Source organism: Lottia gigantea, assembly GCF_000327385.1.
Source record: "Lottia gigantea unplaced genomic scaffold LOTGIsca_26, whole genome shotgun sequence".
Lineage (NCBI taxonomy): Eukaryota > Metazoa > Mollusca > Gastropoda > Lottiidae > Lottia > Lottia gigantea.
Window position 1 is genome coordinate 1449770 of NW_008708797.1, and position 20843 is coordinate 1470612.

Consider the following 20843-nt stretch of genomic DNA (forward strand, 5'->3'; position numbering starts at 1 on the left):
ATAAATTTCTGTATTTGTCAGTCACGTGACTTCATATAAACAACATGGCGACTAAAAGTGTAAACAAATAGAGTTTCTAGTAGTTTTATATCAATTTCTAAGTGATATATGTACATATCTCTGTTTAAAGTGTAGATTTAGGGAGTTTTAAGTATGTAAGTACTTAAACTTTATCTTAACGTAAGTGATCGTATAATATCACTTTTTTTGTGAAAACGTTGGTTGCCGATAAAAGGTTCATTCCTTTTTTGTTTACGTTTCCCTGGCAATATCAATATGGCGGCTTCCATTCTGGATTGAACTCATAACAATCATCTGGATTCTTTCACCGAAAAAATAAACTATTAAGGTAGGCCTTATGTGCTGTCATGTATAAGACAAAATTATATGTCAAAAACCTAAGAAAGTTTCACAGCATTTATTTATGAATCTTGTGAAACAAACTAAAGAAAGAAAAGCTAATATTTCTATCTGGACTTCAAAGAGATTTTAGACAAAACTCATTGCATCATAATATATCATATGGCACTGATTTTTAACAATGATATTTCATTAAAGAATTAGGCCTATGTACAACTCTTTTCTCATCTCCAAAATCAAGCTTTTTACCACACAGTATCTTGATCGCTCAACACTATATATATGTCCTATAAATGTCTAAATCTGGTTCTACGTATGGCACCTATCCATCATAGATTCAAGCTAAGATCAATTTAATGATAACTAAGCATAATAGCATATTATAGACTAGAAATATTCAGTCAGTAAGTTTTAGATCTGAGTTTGCATCATTGTCAAAGATGGAGCTATGTTTAATACCCTCTTATAGAGCTCAATATCTGAATAAGACCTTTAATAATGGATCATGAAATTTTGGACAATTGCCACTAACAGGCTGAGCTTTGTATATGTAGATGTAAAGCCTGTGCTGATATTACCGATCTTGACTATCTCAGAAAATCTTAGGTTATGAAAGTTAGTTACCATGTGATAGAATATATAACTTAGCAGTATATAGGTTGGCCTAATAAGCTTACTGTACGCTTTATTATTAATAGCAGAACATTGTTATACTCATCATTTCTTATTGTCCTAGTTTCACAGTACTGGTAACAAGATTTTAAAAGAATGAATTTAAAAAAAAGTTTAAATCACTTACCTCCAAAAGACCTTTACGTTCTTCAATTGTTGCTAGTAATGATGCTGATATTTTACGAGGCTGTAATAATAGCAGACAAAACTTTTATTTGTGATAGTTATGGCTGAGGTTATTTTTAGTCATCTGAAGTCAGACTTTAATTTGATCTTTGATGTTTTGGAAGAAATGTTGAAATTAAATGTCAGGCCTGGTGAAATTACTTTAATTTTAGTATCCTTTCAAGAACTTTTTTCATTTTATCTTGTTGGTTTTAAAAAATTCCCAAAGGCTATGCATAAAATAATATGAAATCAGTCCAATTTTCATGGATTCATAATTGCATTAAACTATATATTAATACTATTTGTTTAAGAAGACCATGATTTGAATAATTTTGGAGTATAAAAACAATTTAATTAATCCAACCAATTAGTAACCTTATGTTTATAGGAAAAGAACATCTACAGATAGCAATTTATATTTTATCAGTAAATGAGCCAATGACAAGTGCCTGATCTGGTTTTAATTGGAACATTTTTTCACTTCATTATTGCCAAAGAATATTAAATAAATAAAATACTCTGTCCAACTGGCAAAGAAATAAATCAAGAACATTTTTAAGAACTTGCAGATCAAATCAAGTAGGTCTATGTACACAGTTCCCATCAAATTTAAATAGAAATATCTTACCACACCAGTACCGTTAGACATTTTTATTTCTTTGTCACTGCTATCCTCTAAATTTTATGCCACGTTGTAAAAATTATCTGATATAAGAATAATTTATTATCTGAACTTGATAAATTATCTATCACTTGATAAGTTTGATATGATATACCATACCATTATCATCAGAGTTCTGACTTTATATTGACTTTGATGTTAGATTAACATGCTCCAAACTTATTGTTAGTGAATCGATTACCATTTACAAAATTATGCATATTTCATTAGCTTAAATACAAATATTTCCACATAGGCCTAATCATAAAATGATCCTTTATGTACTATATATATGATCAACAAAGTTATTCATTGATTATTTTTTTTTTTGTACAGCTGTGGATGTCAAATTTGACTTGAATATGTATTGAAACTTAGGTAATAGATATTATTCGATGATAAACTTACTCTTCTTTTTATCAGTCAATTTTTTTGATGATATGTTTTATGAGATGTCACATTGAAGACTATACTCTTCTTTTTATCGGTCAATTTTTTTGATGATATGTTTTATGAAATGTCACATTGAAGACTATACTCTTCTTTTTATCAGTCAATTTTTTTGATGATATGTTTTATGAAATGTCATATTGAGGACTATACTCTTCTTTTTATCAGTCAATTTTTTTGATGATATGTTTTATGAAATGTCACATTGAGGACTATACTCTTCTTTTTATCGGTCAATTTTTTTGATGATATGTTTTATGAAATGTCACATTGAGGACTATACTCTTCTTTTTATCAGTCAATTTTTTTGATGATATGTTTTATGAAATGTCACATTGAGGACTATACTCTTCTTTTTATCAGTCAATTTTTTTGATGATATGTTTTATGAAATGTCACATTGAAGACTATACTCTTCTTTTTATCAGTCAATTTTTTTGATGATATGTTTTATGAAATGTCACATTGAGGACTATACTCTTCTTTTTATCAGTCAATTTTTTTGATGATATGTTTTATGAAATGTCACATTGAGGACTATACTCTTCTTTTTATCAGTCAATTTTTTTGATGATATGTTTTATGAAATGTCACATTGAGGACTATACTCTTCTTTTTATCAGTCAATTTTTTTGATGATATGTTTTATGAAATGTCACATTGAGGACTATACTCTTCTTTTTATCAGTCTATTTTTTTGATGATATGTTTTATGAAATGTCACATTGAGGACTATACTCTTCTTTTTATCAGTCAATTTTTTTGATGATATGTTTTATGAGATGTCACATTGAGGACTATACTCTTCTTTTTATCAGTCAATTTTTTTGATGATATGTTTTATGAAATGTCACATTGAAGACTATACTCTTCTTTTTATCAGTCTATTTTTTTGATGATATGTTTTATGAAATGTCACATTGAGGACTATACTCTTCTTTTTATCAGTCAATTTTATGTAATATATTGCACATTCACTTATTTCATTTGTAGAAATAGTTAATATATAATCAGTGGTAATTCTTTGCTTATTTCTCATGCACATTATTTTATGTTTGTAGAAGTCAGCATGTCTTTAAATCACAATCAGATTCTACAGCACTGCATGTGTATAGTAGATAGTTATGATAGTGGCATGGTCTCTGTAGAAGAACATATTGAACAGTATTTTAACAACTATCAGGTAAAAAACAGATTCAGGATTCCACCACTCACAACATTGCTAGAGGTAGAGGCAAAAAGAGATGTCACCTATACTTTTATTTTACCAAAGTGATAAACAGAAGTCTAAATTCATATTGTTGACCACAAATTTGAACATAGTATTTCAACTGCTCTTTATGATCATTACAGGCATTATATATATGAGGAAAAAAAATATTTGTGTTCTCCAAATAGGACCTGTGAACAGAAAAATCTAGGAAATGTAAATGATCTAGTGGAGTCAAAATTCAATAAAGATATTGGACTTTGATTCTAGAGCTTTAAGCTGATAACTAAAACCAAGATCTAACCATCAGTTCTATATAGTATATAAAATGTTTATTATTGATGTATTGTAGATATATGAAGAAGATATAAAGGCATTTATAATAGAAGTATTTACTGGTTGTATCAGATATATATCTGTTATAGATACAGTAGTCAATGGTTTCTATATTAAAGATGGCAAAATAGCTTTAAAATCTGAACGCAGTCTATATTCAGGTATGATCTTTGTAGATATTTTGCAGGTGTGATATTTTTTTCTGACTAAGCTTATAAAATATGTACACATGTTATAAATTTTTAGAAATTTAGAGAAAAAATTTATTGCTACATGCCATTTTCATAATGCAGATATAGACAACTATGTGGCTACTGAATATGTCACATACAAATATTGCTATAGTAGGAAACAGCATCCACAAACCCAAGAAACAAACATATTTGATTAAGATAAGAACTTATGTTCTTGATTCTGTCTATCAGCTGGTCCTTGGCCAAACCTCTTAGTAGTGATATTTCTTTGATTATATGTTCCCTTTTATAACAATACTGAGTTGAATGGAGTAACAAAGAAATTTGGTTTATTTCAAAATAACTGATTTACACTTGCTTGCAGATGATGTTTATCGAGACGAGATAATTGATTTGATTGATTTAGAGATTTTTGGCAGAAAGTATCATATCACATGCAGCCATTTGAAGTTCTAATTATATTTTCATTTCTTTCAGTATTCTGTTATTTGATGTTGTTTAGATTAGACGAATTAGGAATTTCACAATTTAGAAGATTTATTTATTCACAAGATATCAACAGAGTTTTTAAGGTATTGACAAATTAGATATCAACATTCTTGAATTATAAAACAGGTACTTACATAAAACACAAGCAATCCACTGTAGGTAGCTTAAAACATAATGATCAGAATACACATATATTTTACATTGTCTCAAATACAAATTATTCTACCTCAAAAAGGGGTGTGACACAAATATATTTGCTCAACTATAATTTGCTTTTGTGAGCACATATTATTGGTACATTACACTTCTGCTGAAGAACTTGATCTAAAAACAGTATTTCTGTATGTCTAAAGATGAAAAAGTTCATTAATATATATAAGATTGTATATAACATTTTATTTTCAGTTTTTAAATTTTTTCCTGGATGAAAGGAACTTATTAACATGGATAAAAGATTCCTGGTGTAAATTATATGAACATAGTTTTGTTCAAACTATACTACTCTCTCCCTTATTAAGGTAAGATTTTTTACCATGGTAATTGAATCAGACACTTGCTTGACAAAATGAGACTCCTGAGCCTGATCCATGCATAAGTTGACATGATACCTTTCACCCTAATAATTGGTGAATTGGCATAAAAAAACCATCTTGTCATTCAGATTGGACATAAAACCAAAACCCTTTGAGTTGAGAATCAAAAAAGACTTGGCTTATAGTACTTATCTGCAAAATATCTCTCACTGCACACCGCATGTCATTAGGTTAGACTTTTTATCCACACCAAAACATTTAAAACTTATTGTTAATATTTTGATATAACATATATTTTTATATAGAAATTATGATAAACTATTTAGATTTATCAAAATGTTGAAATTCCAGATAAAAGTTGATATTTCTAGATGGATCTCAATTTACATGATAAATTACATTTTAACGAGTTTATCAAATGAAATATAAAAACTTCATGATTCAATACTTTAAAAATATTCTAGAAAATTATTATAATCAAATATAGCCCTTATTACTATGTATCATCATTATATTTTGCTGTTTATATAATTAATATTATATTATCATTTTTATTATGTTAACAGGTGGCACCCTGAATTAACTGATATATTAACCCAGATGAGAGACAGAATTGAAAATAAAGTTAAACCCAAGAAATCAACAACCAAAAATACTGGTATGTATAGTAACTTATTAGTGTCAAATGAATGGTGAAACTTGAATATATTCAAACTTTTTATAGTACATTATCTTTAATGTTGTCCTTAAATAAGTCTGTTGATCTGATTTTCAGAAAAAAAAAATATGGTAATATCTCCATTTTGGCGGAAATTGAGTTTACTTAAATACATTAGAATTTTGATCTACAAAGTTTGTATAACATAGTACAGGGTACTGTATCGCAGTTTGAGATAAAAAATAACCCCTTTTACGATCCAAAATTTTGTATGATTAGCCAAAATTGAAATTTATCAAGACAATCTGTGAATCAAAGTGTATATTTTTCGTGAGATTTGTCTGCCAAATCTAGAAATATACAGAAACTCTTGGCAGTCTCTAATACCTTCTGGAACTAACGTCATTGGCAAGATCAATCTAAGATCTACAGTTGGAACATTTTGAATTTCTATTTATTGCACATCAAAATTTAACTTGACTTTAACTTTAACCATTATTGAAATTTGGTGTAATAAATTGCAAATCAAATTTTTTAATATAATTTGAACTCAGTTTTAGGTGTTTTTAGTCAGAATATTTCAGCCAGCTATGTACAAATATGTACTGATAAATAAAACACTTAAGGAATGACCTGAACATTTTTTCAGTTTATCGATGTATAAACAGAAAAAACCTGTGTATACTGTTTAAATCCGCGTATCTAAAATAGCAACAAACTAGGGCACAAAATTGGCGCATAAATACCTAAAATTTTAACATAACGTTAATGAACTGATACTAACGATAGAGACTTGGTAGAGAACAGCCAATCAGCAATAAGTAGGTCACCTATTTATAGTCTACTGTCTACTGCTTGAAAGTTGACGGAGCGGCCACATTTAAAGTTCAATTATTGAAAGTCAAGGTTCGAATTAAGTTCAAAAATCATGATTTTGTTGATATTTAGAGTATGCACATTCGAAAATAACGTAATCATTCAGTGAAGTGTTTTTTTATATAAACAATATTTATTTACATAATACGATTAGCGAACAGGCTTTCGCCTATAGTACCCTCTCCTACGCCACGTCAATCAAACTCAATGATAAAAATAGTCCGTTAAGGGGCGGAGCTTATATTTACATTCCGTTTACACAGATATAAACCGAATTCATGTGACTGCTGTTATCCAATCAAATTGCGTGATACCGTGTAAACGGAATCGTGATTTAATTATATATACTTATTTTCAGAAATCAAACCATTCAATATAACTCAACCGAGAGCCAGAATGGTACCATTACCAGAACCAGTAAGTATCAGTATACTTTATGATAATACTAAACTAGACTATCAGAGTAAACCAGAAAGTGACATCATGAAGCTCTGCATTTTCCATTTTAATTCAAGACTTTTCTTAAAGACTTTTCTTACTCAAGATAAAACTTGACTAACTGACTAAATTAATGATGTTTAATAGACATCAATGTTCACAAATCTCTCTAGTCACATTGAGAACCAAGAAACCCATAATTGCGGTTTATGATGCGCCTATTATACATGTGAAAACTGAAAAGTGTAAATGTGCATCTGCTCTATATATTGACACTAAAAGTTTCATAACTTGTTGTTGTCATATTTAAAACCAGGCTAGTATTTAGAATATTCATAAAAACATGTCATGAATTTTGTTGACATTCCAATGTTACAGTTGTCAGTTAAAACATGATATACCTTTGTCATTGATTTTATAAATTCTAACCTCAAAATGGTTAACATATTTCTAAGTTTTTTTATATCATGATTTACTGGGTCAAGACGACACTAGTGCAATGTATCCTAATATTAAAATAATGACTTGAAAAGTTAGCAGATTGTCTAATGTCAACAGCTTCTGTGATTTTAATCCCAGTCTGAGTTGAAGCTTAAAATATATAAGCACATTCAAAATTCTTAAATCTAAACCTTTTCTGCATTTCAATTTAATGTTAAACTTATATCTCTGTACTGATATAGGTTATGGTGACATTAGGCCTACATGTTTAATGACATGAAATTTGATAAGACAATATTTAACTTGAAAGATAATTTACACAGTATTTCAATTCACACTATCAGCATACTTTTTAAAAAAAATATTTTATTATAAGACATTTTCATTTATTATGTCAATGATCAAAAAGAGCATTTGAAATGTTGTTAATGGATTTTAATGGAGATGGTGAATAGGCAAAAGATTAACCCTTACATGTCTTTAATCTGTAAATTAGGCCTCACACTGTGCGATTTCACTATGATGTAGTGTATTGTGATGGTGTGTACGACACAACAACGCACACGATCATGGGCGCGCAGGGCGTCTTGTCTGAGCGTAGAGTTTTGAAAATGTCCAAAAATATAATGAAATCGTGGCCAATCATAGGTAGCACACATACGCTGTGATAACCTAGCCCAATTCCATTGGTTGCCACTCTGAATTCAAATTGTTGCCTGACACAGGTGTGGCCTAGAAAGAATGACAGATTGATTGATCGATTGGAACATGGCTTTTGCAATATTATTTGATATAGGGTGAAGTTGGAATGTCCAGGGATGTCTTCATTCTTCAGTTCCCGCATTAAACAATGGCACAAAACTCCTTTCTCCTTGCATGCCAGGGACATGTCCGTATCCTTTTCTTGGTTTGTCTTTTGTTATGTGCACGGATAATTAAAGACCCCAGAAGCCTCAAGGTCTCATTCCATTTTTGTCAAGGTTGATGACGCAAAATGGCTTGCTACATTACATCGTGTAGTGTGAGAGAATGGACAGCATGATAGCCTGCTATACAATACAACATATTTGCTGTATGATGTCTTGAAGTGTCGTAATATACACAATCGTAGGTAAAATCGTGTAGTGTGAGGCCTGTTTAAGATGATTTCATCTGGATGTTACTATAGGTAGTTGAAGTTTAGCTCCTTCCACTGGTATGATAATACATATACATGTACTGAGAAAATATATCCCTTCTAAACTCTAAGCTCTTGTAAGAATTACTTTGTTTTATTTTAGATCCCTAAACTCGCTCCGCATAAACCAGTACCTAAACATATTTATAGAACTCCTACAGAAATAGACAGATTAAATGAAGCTAAGGAAATAAATAGAAGGATAGCTGAGGTACACCATCAAATTACATTTTCTAGCTGGCTAAGACAGCATAGTCTACATTTATTCAGTAACTCAATGAAAAGGCAAGAGTTAAAACTATCTAAGGGGCAATCAAGTTGCCCAACCAAATCATAGATTTCCGTCAGGTGTTGCAGAAGAGTGATTATGCCCAACGCCTGCCAAATTACTTATTGCATTGAACATCAAATTCAACAAAGTCATAAGAATTTTGGTTCAAAAATGTATAAACTTTATAAATTTACTAGTAATAAGGTGTACAAACTATTTAGGCCCCACTACTGCTTCTCTTGAGGTCAAAAAGGTAATTCAGTTTGAATAACTTCATATTTTTATGCTTTTTTAGGAGCATCTAATAGAAGCATCCAGGAAACAGTTTGCTTGCGCCAATACAGAAAAATCTGAGAAAACTAAAGAAATAATGTCTAATATAATGGCAAAAGAAGATGCAAAACTGGATTTTGATAAACATAAAGCTAGCAAGACACCTTCCTTTGTAAGTACATTTGTGAGTATTTGATCAAATGGTACCACAAACCAACACATATCGCTACAACTTGTAAGAGAATTGCTATAAGGACAACTGTTTAAAAAGTAGCTTGATGGGTTTGTAAAGACAAACCACCTCATAAACTGTTGCTTGTCTTTATAAACCCATCAGGTTACTAAGAGGGATTATGTTTTTCTTTGTAAGAAAGTAAAATATGAAAAAGCGTGGTTTAGTGATGACCATTAATTCAACTTTTGTCAATAAAAAACAAAACAGAACAAAATAGAAACAATTATATCATAAGAATAAGTAATGAAGATGTCCTTTTTAAATATTTTTTACCCTGAATTTTTTTTTAATTCAGAATGGGGATCAAAAAAGAAGCTGACATATTTTGCCTTTTGTTTCACCTTTATATGGCTTGTCTTCTGTCATTTATTGTATATGGGTTCTGTTAACCTATTTACTGTGTTGATAAATAGACACCTATATTTTATGGTGCATTTGATGTTATAAACCCATTATTTATGTCTTCTGCCATCAAACAAGTATACAAATAAGTTTGTAGACTGCATGTCTTAGTATAGTCTTTTTTTTTCAAGACTTTGACTTTGTTTTTGAAAGCTTACAATTTTAGACTAGATTAAGACATGAAGTATAAAGCCATGTATGAAGATGAATAAGATTTCCACAGTTTTCGCCCTAAGGCCAATATTTTTTTCACTTTACCTATATTTACAGAACCAAAATCCTGAATCAGTGCAGTATTTTATTTTTGCAAGAAATAACAGTTAATTTGATTCTACCAAGATCACATTTTACATTATATTTTGATAGACTAAAGAGAAGGCTGTCAAGTTAAATACTGCTAGTATATTAAGAGAAGGTCTGTTATATCAAAAACGTGAAGATGAAGTCATAAAAAAGTAAGAATACCAGTACTTATTTTTTCAGCAGGTCATTTTTATATACCCATATGAAATGTGAAACACTAATTGTTGCCACCCATTTCTGATGGTTTGTATCCCTGAAATACTGTAATAGAAAGGCCATTACACTCTGTAGCAAAGGATGATAAATATGCACAAAAATACAAACTAACAAACAAAAACACATAAAACACAATTTGGGACATAGGAAAGATAAGAAATAGTATGAAGGTTTAGATGTTGACATATCATGATTTTGTAGATTTGTTTTATAAGTTTCTGTATCATTTTACTATCTTCTCTTCAGATTAGAGAACTTAGAGGCTGGTGCTAAAGATACAACACCATTTTTAAAATGGCAATCTGAGATGAGGCAAAGAGATTATGAAGTCCAGTTATCAGAAATAGAAAGAAGAAGGCTTGAAGGAAAGCTAAGTTATGAAGAAGCCATCTTAGCTCGTCAAAATCTGGCAAAAGAAAACCAACAAAGAGTTCAAGAAATGAAGGAAGAGGTAATTTATTATTGTTTATTATTTATATACAGGATCTCACCATTGCTGAATGATAAAAAATAATATGAATTTTGAAGTGCATTCAAAGAATTAAAGACTGCAAATAAAAGAGCATTGATTGGGGGGAGGGGACACTTCAAAGTACTTGTTATGGTATCATCAAAACCTGGTATAAGGTGTTAAAAGAGATAACTCCTATAGAAGCACTGGCCTAGGTCACAAGAATTTCAGCATTGGAATACATAAATTTGATGAGAAATTTAATGGATTCTGGAAAAAATTACAAAGTAATCACATAATTCAAATATGCACAGTGAGTTGATGAAAGGTAGTGAGAGATCATACCTATGTTATATAATGGCCTTATTACTCATTAGCCTACTAAATAAACTCTGACTTTTTCCTTGTTTTAGACTCAACAAATAATGCAGGAATATTTAGAGAAAAGATTTAAAGAAGAACAACAAATGAGGTTTGTTATTTTTACTCTTGTAGATTTTGTCTTAGTCAAGAGCAAACCAGAGTTATGTCCCATAGATCACATTAATGTCTGCATTTTCAAACACTTGAAAAATGAATGTTTTCAAAGGCCTGTGGAGGTCTATAAAAAGTTTGTGTTTTCATGTTTTTCATGTTTAGTTTCTATTTGATACTTCCAGGACGTTGGTAGAACAAACAATGCAAGGTCATAAAAATATAAAACAAGTACAGAGAAAATTACAGGAATATAAACAATCTATAGGTAATATTTTTCTTTCTTCTGTTAAAATATAAAATTTATGAAGTATATCATGTATTCAATGTTTGAATTTTCATAAATGCCCCAAATATAAATTGCTTTCAATTTGATAGTTGTTAGTTTATGTGTTGTTGATTAATAAGATAACTAATGTTAAATAATTTAAATATTTTTCAGTACAAGAAGTAAATGAAGAAAGTAAAGAACTAATGAGGCAAGCCTTAGAAAAGGTGAAAATATTTTTGATATCATTGTTTTAGAACTTTTGGAACTTAAAATGGATTTTTGAAAACTTTAAAATTTGTTAAATTTCTGTTTCAAATGTGTAAATTTGGTGACTGTGATGTAGTTCTATTGACCCAGCAGTACATGGGTACAGATAATCCAGGACATAATAGTATCAAGAGATTTATAGAATAGCTGGATAAGAACAAATCTTTATTTTAACATTCTTGAGAATTATAACTAGTTAGTAATAAAAACAATTTGTCATACATATTGTGATTGTGTTCCTTTGAAAAGGACTTAGTTAATAATAATTATTTCTTGATTTAAGGCTGAAGAAGATATGAGAAAAAAGATGGAGTTAATAGCTCAGATCAGGGCTATGGAAGCTGTACCAGTTATAAGATTTAAGTTTGTAGATCTAACATCAACAGCTGGTATGGGTTTACTCAGTGAAATGTCTATTGTTGAGGTGAGAATGTTTTAGATATTAGCTGTTCCTCAAATCTTAGATAGTGTCTACTTAAACCAGACACAGATGACAGATTTTGGTCTATTAAAAATAAAAAAACAGTATTATGTGTTGAAGTTTTAGTTAGCTGCACACACTAGAAATGGTTTAAAATAAACATGAAAAGTTTGAACTTCAGTAAAATGTATCACCTTTACTAAGTTTATCATTGTTTAAAGTTCTTTTCATAAGATGAACATGAAAAATATCACAAACCTTTAAAACAGTTTGATTATTTTATGTTGTAGCTAAGAGAAAGGTTGTCAATATTAAGAACAGCTAATGAAGAAGAAGAAGAAAAGAAGAGAGATGATATTCTAGCTAGTAAACAGGTTTGTGAATTGATTGATATATTTTTAAAATGATTGCTATGCTAGCTGATGATTGAATCATGCATAGTACTATTGAATATTCCTTCTTTTTCATTTCAATGATGCAGGTAACAGGATTGACATGAGAAAGGATTCTAGCCAATTGTATTGGCTGTACTAAAACAAGGGCACTGTGTACTACAAAATGTGCAATAATGCCCATCTCATCAGTCTTGTGCCTGTATTTTCGTAACATTGTTTTAATTGTTATGTTAAAATCAGATAAATGGTAAAATTTCACATTTTGATGCTTTATTCTAGGCTAAAGATCAATTATTATTAGATACTTTAGAAACAATTTGTAAACATAGAACACAACAAACAAGATCTGCTGCTGAAAGGTAAATTATATTCACTTTATATATTAAATTAATAATTGAGACAATTAAGGGGATTGTAAAGAGATTTTCTAAACTTTTTATGTATATTGGGGACACTGATAGCATAAATTTTCACCATCCCAATTTTCATTCCGATGTCTGTGGTTCTTGCAATTCCACTAAAACAAGAGGGAAGCTACTATTAATATATATGCGGTTCCCCTCTAGTGACGTCATAAAACGTGTTAGTTTTAGTGGAATTGCATGAACCACAGACATCGGAATGAAAATTAGAATGGTGCGAATTGGTGCTCTCTGTGTCACCGATACACATAAAAAGTTTAGAAAACCTCTTTACAATCCCTTTAATTCTGAAGCCCCATTCACACAATATTCTTAAGCAGGTACATTTCAAAATTTGGGTATTCACAAGCTTGATAGACCAGAGAAACATCGTTGAAACTGTTATTTATATGCTGAGCTTAAAAGAGCTGTATGTGATTCAGCTTAGCAAAAAGCTGATTTTGATGTGCTTTGAACATAACCAGTAATCTCATTCTATGTTGTATAGGCACAATTTCTATATCAGAATATTTAATGTTGAACTAAAACACTATTTATATTAATCTCTTTATAGGTTGGAAGATAAAAAGAAGAACAAAAATCAGAAACCTGAAATAAAAGATGAGAAACTAACAGAATTACAGAAGAAATTAGAAGAAAAGAAAGCTGAAAGACAGAGAGAAAAGGGTTATAGTAAAATCAGAGCCAAACCTGGTTCTGCAAGTAGAACTAAAACACTCATTAAACAGAAGGTAAAGCTTTAAAAGTATTTAGAAGATTCGCTGTATTTTGGGGTCTTTTAGTGACACCAATGTGTCATACCATGTCACAAAAATACTTTGAGATGGAAAAAAAACCATGAAAACAATTAAATTAGACTAGCAAAGTTCTAATGGTGTTCTAATATCATCAGGGTGGACTTTTTGAAGGGGATGATATATTAGAATATGTCCAGTGTGGTATTATGAACTCTCAAAGGATGAGTAAACCCATACTCTAGTTTTTAGGAAGGTAGTGTACCGATGGGTCATATCTTGTCAGATCTTCTAAAGAAATTATGTTATGTTTGTCAATTAGCCTTATTTTCCAAACATCCAATGAAGTCTTTGGCAATTTAACATACATTGTTTGTATTTCAGAGGGAATTAGAAGAGAGTCGTTGGGCTGAATTAGAAAGAAGGAGAGAAAAAACAGCATTGTTTTCCACACAGGGCATATCTCAGAGTTCATCTGCACAAAAATTGGTAGCTAGTAATAAAATAGCTCTGATGTCCTGAATTTTCCAACACAACTTAGTGATCAATCCATCCATTTCAACTGTGATATTTTTTTGATTATTTATTATTTTAAATTTGAGCTCTATGAGTTATTTATCTCATAGAGCTATGTTGTGATATCAAAATAAATGGAGCATCTGACTACTATTGCTTCTTATCTAAAGTATTTATTAAACAAGTTTGATAATGTTATTTACCAGGCCTGTAAGTGATTTTTGTATCTGGCTGTTGTTGTTATTACTTGGCAGTATTTATAGAACAAAATACAGAAGGTTATTAACCAAGCCTATAAGCGATTACTGAACTATTTTGATAAATAGTGTACCTACAGAAGACTTTGATAAATTTGTAATATACTGTGCAGAATAAGAAACGTAAATATGAGGTCAAGGTGAAATGTTATGTGTCATGTTATAATAAGTCAACATCGATTTTATTGTTTTTCAAATCGTACATTCTGACACAGTCATGTTTTATTATAAAATCAGTCAAAAGGGTTTAATAAGAATTGTATAAGCAATATGTTTTAATAAACAGTTTTGAAAAGTTTGTGTATTATCAGAGATGTAAAAATCAACTTAATAGACATCTGCATATCCATCTGAGGTGGTAATGTTTCCTCTAGCCAGAAGTATGTTTAGGTGGAATTTGAAGTTCTAAATTTAAGGTTACTAAAGTGCATAGTCTGTCCGCAACAGCACCTTTTTTCTGATTCTGATGAAACTTGGTGTGAACATTAGAATTGATAAGATCTCCATCAAGTTCGAATTTGAAGACTTTTCGACAAACAGATTTAAGTTATTGCCCTTGGCTTAGTAAAATCACGCGAAAATTTGTTGTGGGACAATAGAAACTACAATTTTCAATGGATTTTGATGAAACTTACTTGGTACGAGCACTGGAATTGATAAGATCTCTTTCAAGTTTTAATTTTACGATTTTTCAATGAACGTCGTATATTGTCGTCGCCCCTGCCCGTCGGTCCGTCCGTCCACACTTGGCTTGTGAACGCAATAGAGACAACAGTTTTTATCTGATTTGAATGAAATTTGGTGTGATCATTTATATTAATGAGATCTTGGACAAGTTCGAATTTGACGATCTTTCGATGAACGGTTTTTGAGTTATTGCCCTTGACTTTTGAAAAACGCGTCAAAATTTGTTTGTGAACACAATAGAGAGTACAGTTTATGAATGAGTGGCAAGCTACCTTATTTTGGAGGAGAGGTCAGGCACTAGCCTGGTAAAAACCCCAAATTTTGACAGACTGCCGTTTGAAATCAATCAGAGATGTAAAATTGACTGCATGTGAGCACAGATCTGAAATTGTTCTAAATTTCAAGTTCCTAAGTTCTTTCCGAGCATAATCTGCCGACTACAGACGTTTCCAGTAAACAGCCTTCGGGGTTTTTTTTCTCGTGAAAATAGGGGTGGTACTTTAAAGTCTGCCCGTAATATACCACTTTTACTTCAGGACACTTTTAGCAAAAGAATTCCATGGGATATTTCTTTTGAAAAGGGGTGATACTTCAAAGTCGATTTTCTCAAAAGTTTTAAATTCCGATTTCTAGTTTAGATTGATATAACCGCAGGGCATGATAAACTTTCATTTGAAAACAAAATTATATCTCTCGCGTCAAAGTTGGAAAAGTAATGGCCAATTTAGTCTGGAATGAGGTCTGACACCAGCCCCGACCGTTTACGACAGTTTGATTGCACAGTTCTGGGTAAAATCATTACAGAAAGTCTGCCGTTCTAAAACTATCAGAGATGTAGAATTGGAATTCAGACTGCATGTGGTACATGTGGGCATAGATCTGAGTTTCAAATTATTCAAAACAGTCCTGATTCCACCAATGTAAGTATAATTATATCTACACAGCCTAATTGTTTTCGAAATAAATAAAAACAGAAGTGCCTTTAACAGCAGACCTTCCCCAACTCTCTTTATAATAAAGAACATAATACAACAAAAGCTACGGATCGCTTGTCCGTTGAGTTTTGATTTTGCTATCTCGGAAACTATATTTTAAACTATTGAAAATAATTCTGTAAAGCATTGTTATAATTTTCAAGACTGGTGCGCTACTTGATAAGATAATGAACAGCTTTTATTTTTTATTTCACCACGGGAGACTTCATTAGGCCAAAAGCGTTTCGGATGATTGTAAAAATGGATTCCATTTTTTTTAACGAATCCTTTGTAAGACGTTTCAATTGATATACATAAATATGTGATAAAAATAGTGAAAATACAGGGATAAGTTTAAAAGCATTAGTTCAACTACCTACAAAAAGATCACGGGGTACTAACATAATGGTCTTTGAAATTAATCAAAAATTTTTGACTCGTGGGGAATCCACGTTTAACATTATAAATCTAAAAAGCATTCTACCTATTTCTCACTGATGACATGTTTACGTGTAAATATATGATGTAGTTCAACGAACAAATTTGATATTCGAAGGTCTACAACTACAAGATGCAATTCGAAGCTATAGTTGTTATTTTATTAGATTTTGTCCTACTCGTGTTCAGTTCGACGGATATTTCTGAATTTAGAGCCACTAAAGTTCTCAATGACAGTTGTTCTCTGACTCAGGTTTTATCCGTATCAATGTATGATAGTCCTTTGTTATGTGCTCGGGATTGTTCACAGAATTTTAACTGTAGAAGAATGATGATTTGCACTCACCAAGACGGAATTGAATGTTCTTTATATATAGAAGGAGAAAACTGTGCGACTCCACAACCTTCTGGATGTTCCTGCTTTATGAAGGTAATATTTAATACAAATATTCCACACAAGGTATTTACAAATATACAATCTGAAATGCATGAATGAAAGGGTATTAAAACAATTCAATATAAATCTAGAAGTCGTTGGTTCTTGACAATTGTATGATTCCACGGGAGCATCTCAAGTAGTACTCTGTATATACAGCATCTGAGAATTTGTAACATGTATTGCTGTGTAAAAAGTTATTGAAACTTTGTTGGTCATATTGCAAACGTGGTTGTGGTAGATTTCATAATCCTAAACTATGTATTATTCATCGTGAAGCTTTTTCTGGAGCCTTTAGTTCTTTTGGTTGGTCAAGAATATAAGTCAGGGAAATTATTTCCACAGGATCGGAACCGAGATATACATCGTGTCTAAATCTAGTAGAACTATTTGAATCTTTAAATGGATAAAATCATATAACACAGTTGAAACTCATCCTTTAACGATAAAACACAGAATTGTTAGAATTTCTCAAATGTTCCTTATATTTTGTTTTCTAGACATACAGTAAGGTGAATAATAAAGCGATTTGTCCTATAGGTTTATATGGTGACAACTGTCAAAATACCATTAAAGGTAAGATATTCCTGTTGCATCTTCACGCTGTCATATTACTAACATAAGACACCTTACTTGTATCACGGAAGTTGCTTTTTGCAGCGATTTTGTTGTATTGTACCTAAGCGAATACAGCTAATCTTCGAGTCCTCGACATAAGCAATAATGTTTACAATCTTTCTGTCGAGGGCTCTGATTGACTGTATCCATTGGCGTCCAATCCAATCAAATCGCTTCATTCTGTGATACAAGAAAGGATGTTATTGCAGTCGATGTTTAAGACGCATTATCTTGACATTGTGAAGACGTTACCATTGCAGTACATATAGAGCTAATACTTTCATCGAACTGTCTGATAAGCGGACAAAAATTAGTTTTCATTTACAGATTGTTCTGATGATCGAGGATGGGACATTTTTGGCACTTTGGTACGTTCTTACATCAAACCAACAGCCTCAGTTAGTGCATTCGAGGTAGTATGTGATTTGGAGGTTGTACTCAATTCATGTTACGTGATACTATGTGCAACAAGTTAAACTTCAACAGAAACATTACAGAATATATTGATGGTTTTGGAGATGCTAACGGTGATCACTGGCTGGGACTGACAAGAATCAAGGAAGTTTTAGACAACCACGGACGCAGTAAGCTATCAGTTGTTCTTAATCATAAAACTTATTGCGAAAGTAATTATAATGATTTTACCATTGGAGCGGCATCGAGTGGGTATCCAATACATCTTGGACAGTATCAGATATTAAAAAAGAATTGTGGCGACTCACTTAAAGAAGTAGTGAACATAGAAGGATCTCCTTTCTCATCTCCTGGATTGGATCAAACCTCTTTTAACTGTGCTAATAATCGTCACGGTAGTTGGTGGTATGCTAATGATTCGAGATGTAGTGAAAGTGACTTGATGGGTTCTCGTGATGCTATGTATTGGCCTATAAATCGCGGTAACATAACACTCTATCGCGTCTACTTGAGAATAAAGGTTGTTGTTCTCACTCCTGCATAGTTCGCCCCAGAGAATGAATTATTTATAGTTAGCAACTTTAAGGAGGAAAGTACAAAATATTCAATATGAAAAAACTTGGAAATACACTTCTGATAATCACAATTAAACACAAATCAATGACAGTATGAATGAAAGTACTGGAACAAAGTCTTAATGCGGAATGGCGCTAAAGTTTTTGTGACTACAAACACTGAGTAACAAGCAAATATGCAAATTATGCCAACCGAGTTTTTAACCTGGACCCATTGGGGAAAGGTCAGATCAACTTGGGCCGCCGAACTATAATTATTGGGTCATACAGATTGTGTATTGTTTATTTGTTTAACGTGAGACATTATACATTATTCAGTAATATGTTGACCCCTATACATGCACCAACTAAAATTTAGTCTAATATAATTCTATTCTGTCCGAATAATATTCATTATTAAATTAATTTCATATTCTCAATGAACCATATAGAATTATCTTCAATTTATTTAAAAATTGACTAATTTAATGCCAAACTTAACTTGTTTTAATGATTAGTCTTCAGAGTACTGTCATTCGAAGCATTGCATTGCACGGGGATACAATATGTACCTCTCAATGTAAAAGAACACACTATATAGGGTCCCCTCTATTTATGTCCACTGCAGTCTGATTTTCCTCTATGTTCATCATTATCCCGTGTCGTCTCCCCTTTTTCTAATCCTTCACACTTCTTTTCATTTTTCTACCGTCCACTCACCCTATGCCTTTTCCTCTTTACGCCAGTACCTTCATTCACTATATCTATCCCCGAAGCTATCTATTCTTTGTGTATCACTTCTTCTCCTGCCTCTCTATATACTAGCTCCCAATTCATGCCCACTCTTTATGTTGTAATGTTTCAAGTTCCTACCATGCATAGTCTACCTGCTAAAGCATTTTTACTCCAGGAATCTCTTGTGATACTTCAAAGTTGATTTTCTCGAAAGTTTGAAAAAATTACGACTGTCTGTTTGTGACTGAAATCGACGCAGGGTGTGATAAACTTTCGTTTGAAACGAATATTTTACTTCTCTGCTCAAAATTCGTAAAAGTGAGATTTATTTCCCTACATTTTCGCTAAGTCGATTTCTCTGTTGTCTGAGTTTCTTATTGAACATAGGTTATTTCCCTTAGAATACAACAACTTCATAGACCACAGTCTGTTTTTTGTTTCATTTTCGGAAGTTTGTGTATAAGTAATATACGTTTAAGTGAGAAAATGATATATGGTTACTGTAAAGTCCAAAAAAAAAAAAAAAAAAAAAATGTAACGGTACATAATTTTTGCAAAAAAAACTTCACATATAAATTTTTCATGTAGCTTCTCTGAAGTTTCTTGAAGGGGCAGAGTCTTCTAATTATGTGCCCTTGTAGCTGGTAGGGTTCAATATGATGAGCCGGCATTAGAACAAACTATATCCTAGAAGACACATGAACCTTCAAATAGACTGTTCAGCTTATAAAAAAGGTCGGAGATGTTGACACAGAAAAGTGGAGGCTAGGTCGTCGTTGTCAGTCTCTGTTAATCATATTAGATGCCGCAAAGTTGGACGTAAAACTCCATTTCATACTGTAAAATCAAATGGTAAGATTCAGAAAGTAGCATATAAAACTTCAATCGTTTGTATTTCTATTTGAGCCTATATGAGAAAAAGTGGCAAATACTTACACAAACCACTGTTTATCTGTATATAACGACAGACCACCCAAATTGTGTTAAATACGTATCGGTGTCAGAAGAACATGTTCAATGCTTGAGGGCCAATCCCTCTTAAAATTAAAACTCAATTATCTAGCTTGAACTCATCTTTCTACAAGTCTTTAATCGTAACTTATTAATCTGATTTAAACATAGATTTTCACATTATTCTCGCTAAAAGTTTTAATTATTACTCTGTAACAACTAGGTTCGTGTGATATTGTAATTTGAATAAGAAACCTATCGTTAACATCTAAATTATCCCGCATAGGTTTTTCATAGCATCGTTGCAGAAAAAGATATGTAAAAAACAAAACAATCTTGTAATTGTCATGGGTCATCTTTTACAATCAAAATCTTAGTTTAAAAGGTTATACAGTTAGATAGTTTGAACCAATTACAAAATTAGCACCGAATCCAACAAGATTCTTAAAAGCTATGCATGATAAT

The 20843-nt window shown here is 31.4% G+C and overlaps 2 protein-coding genes across 2 annotated transcripts; both read left to right on the forward strand.

Moving 5' to 3' along the window:
* Nucleotides 1–41: 41 nt before the first annotated feature.
* Nucleotides 42–9353, forward strand: LOTGIDRAFT_188889 (hypothetical protein; the record flags this gene model as incomplete). Its single annotated transcript, XM_009055994.1, has 9 exons — nt 42–155; nt 3373–3494; nt 3874–4018; nt 4529–4623; nt 4946–5058; nt 5640–5731; nt 6966–7024; nt 8767–8874; nt 9230–9353. Coding segments are annotated over exons 2-9 (849 nt in total), but the record flags the coding sequence as incomplete, so codon positions are not given.
* Nucleotides 9354–16803: 7450 nt separating this feature from the next.
* On the forward strand, nt 16804–18682 carry LOTGIDRAFT_160804 (hypothetical protein; the record flags this gene model as incomplete). Its single annotated transcript, XM_009055995.1, has 3 exons — nt 16804–17100; nt 17607–17682; nt 18156–18682. The coding sequence occupies 3 exons, from the start codon at nt 16804–16806 to the stop codon at nt 18680–18682; spliced, it is 900 nt and encodes a 299-aa protein (XP_009054243.1).
* Nucleotides 18683–20843: the final 2161 nt, after the last annotated feature.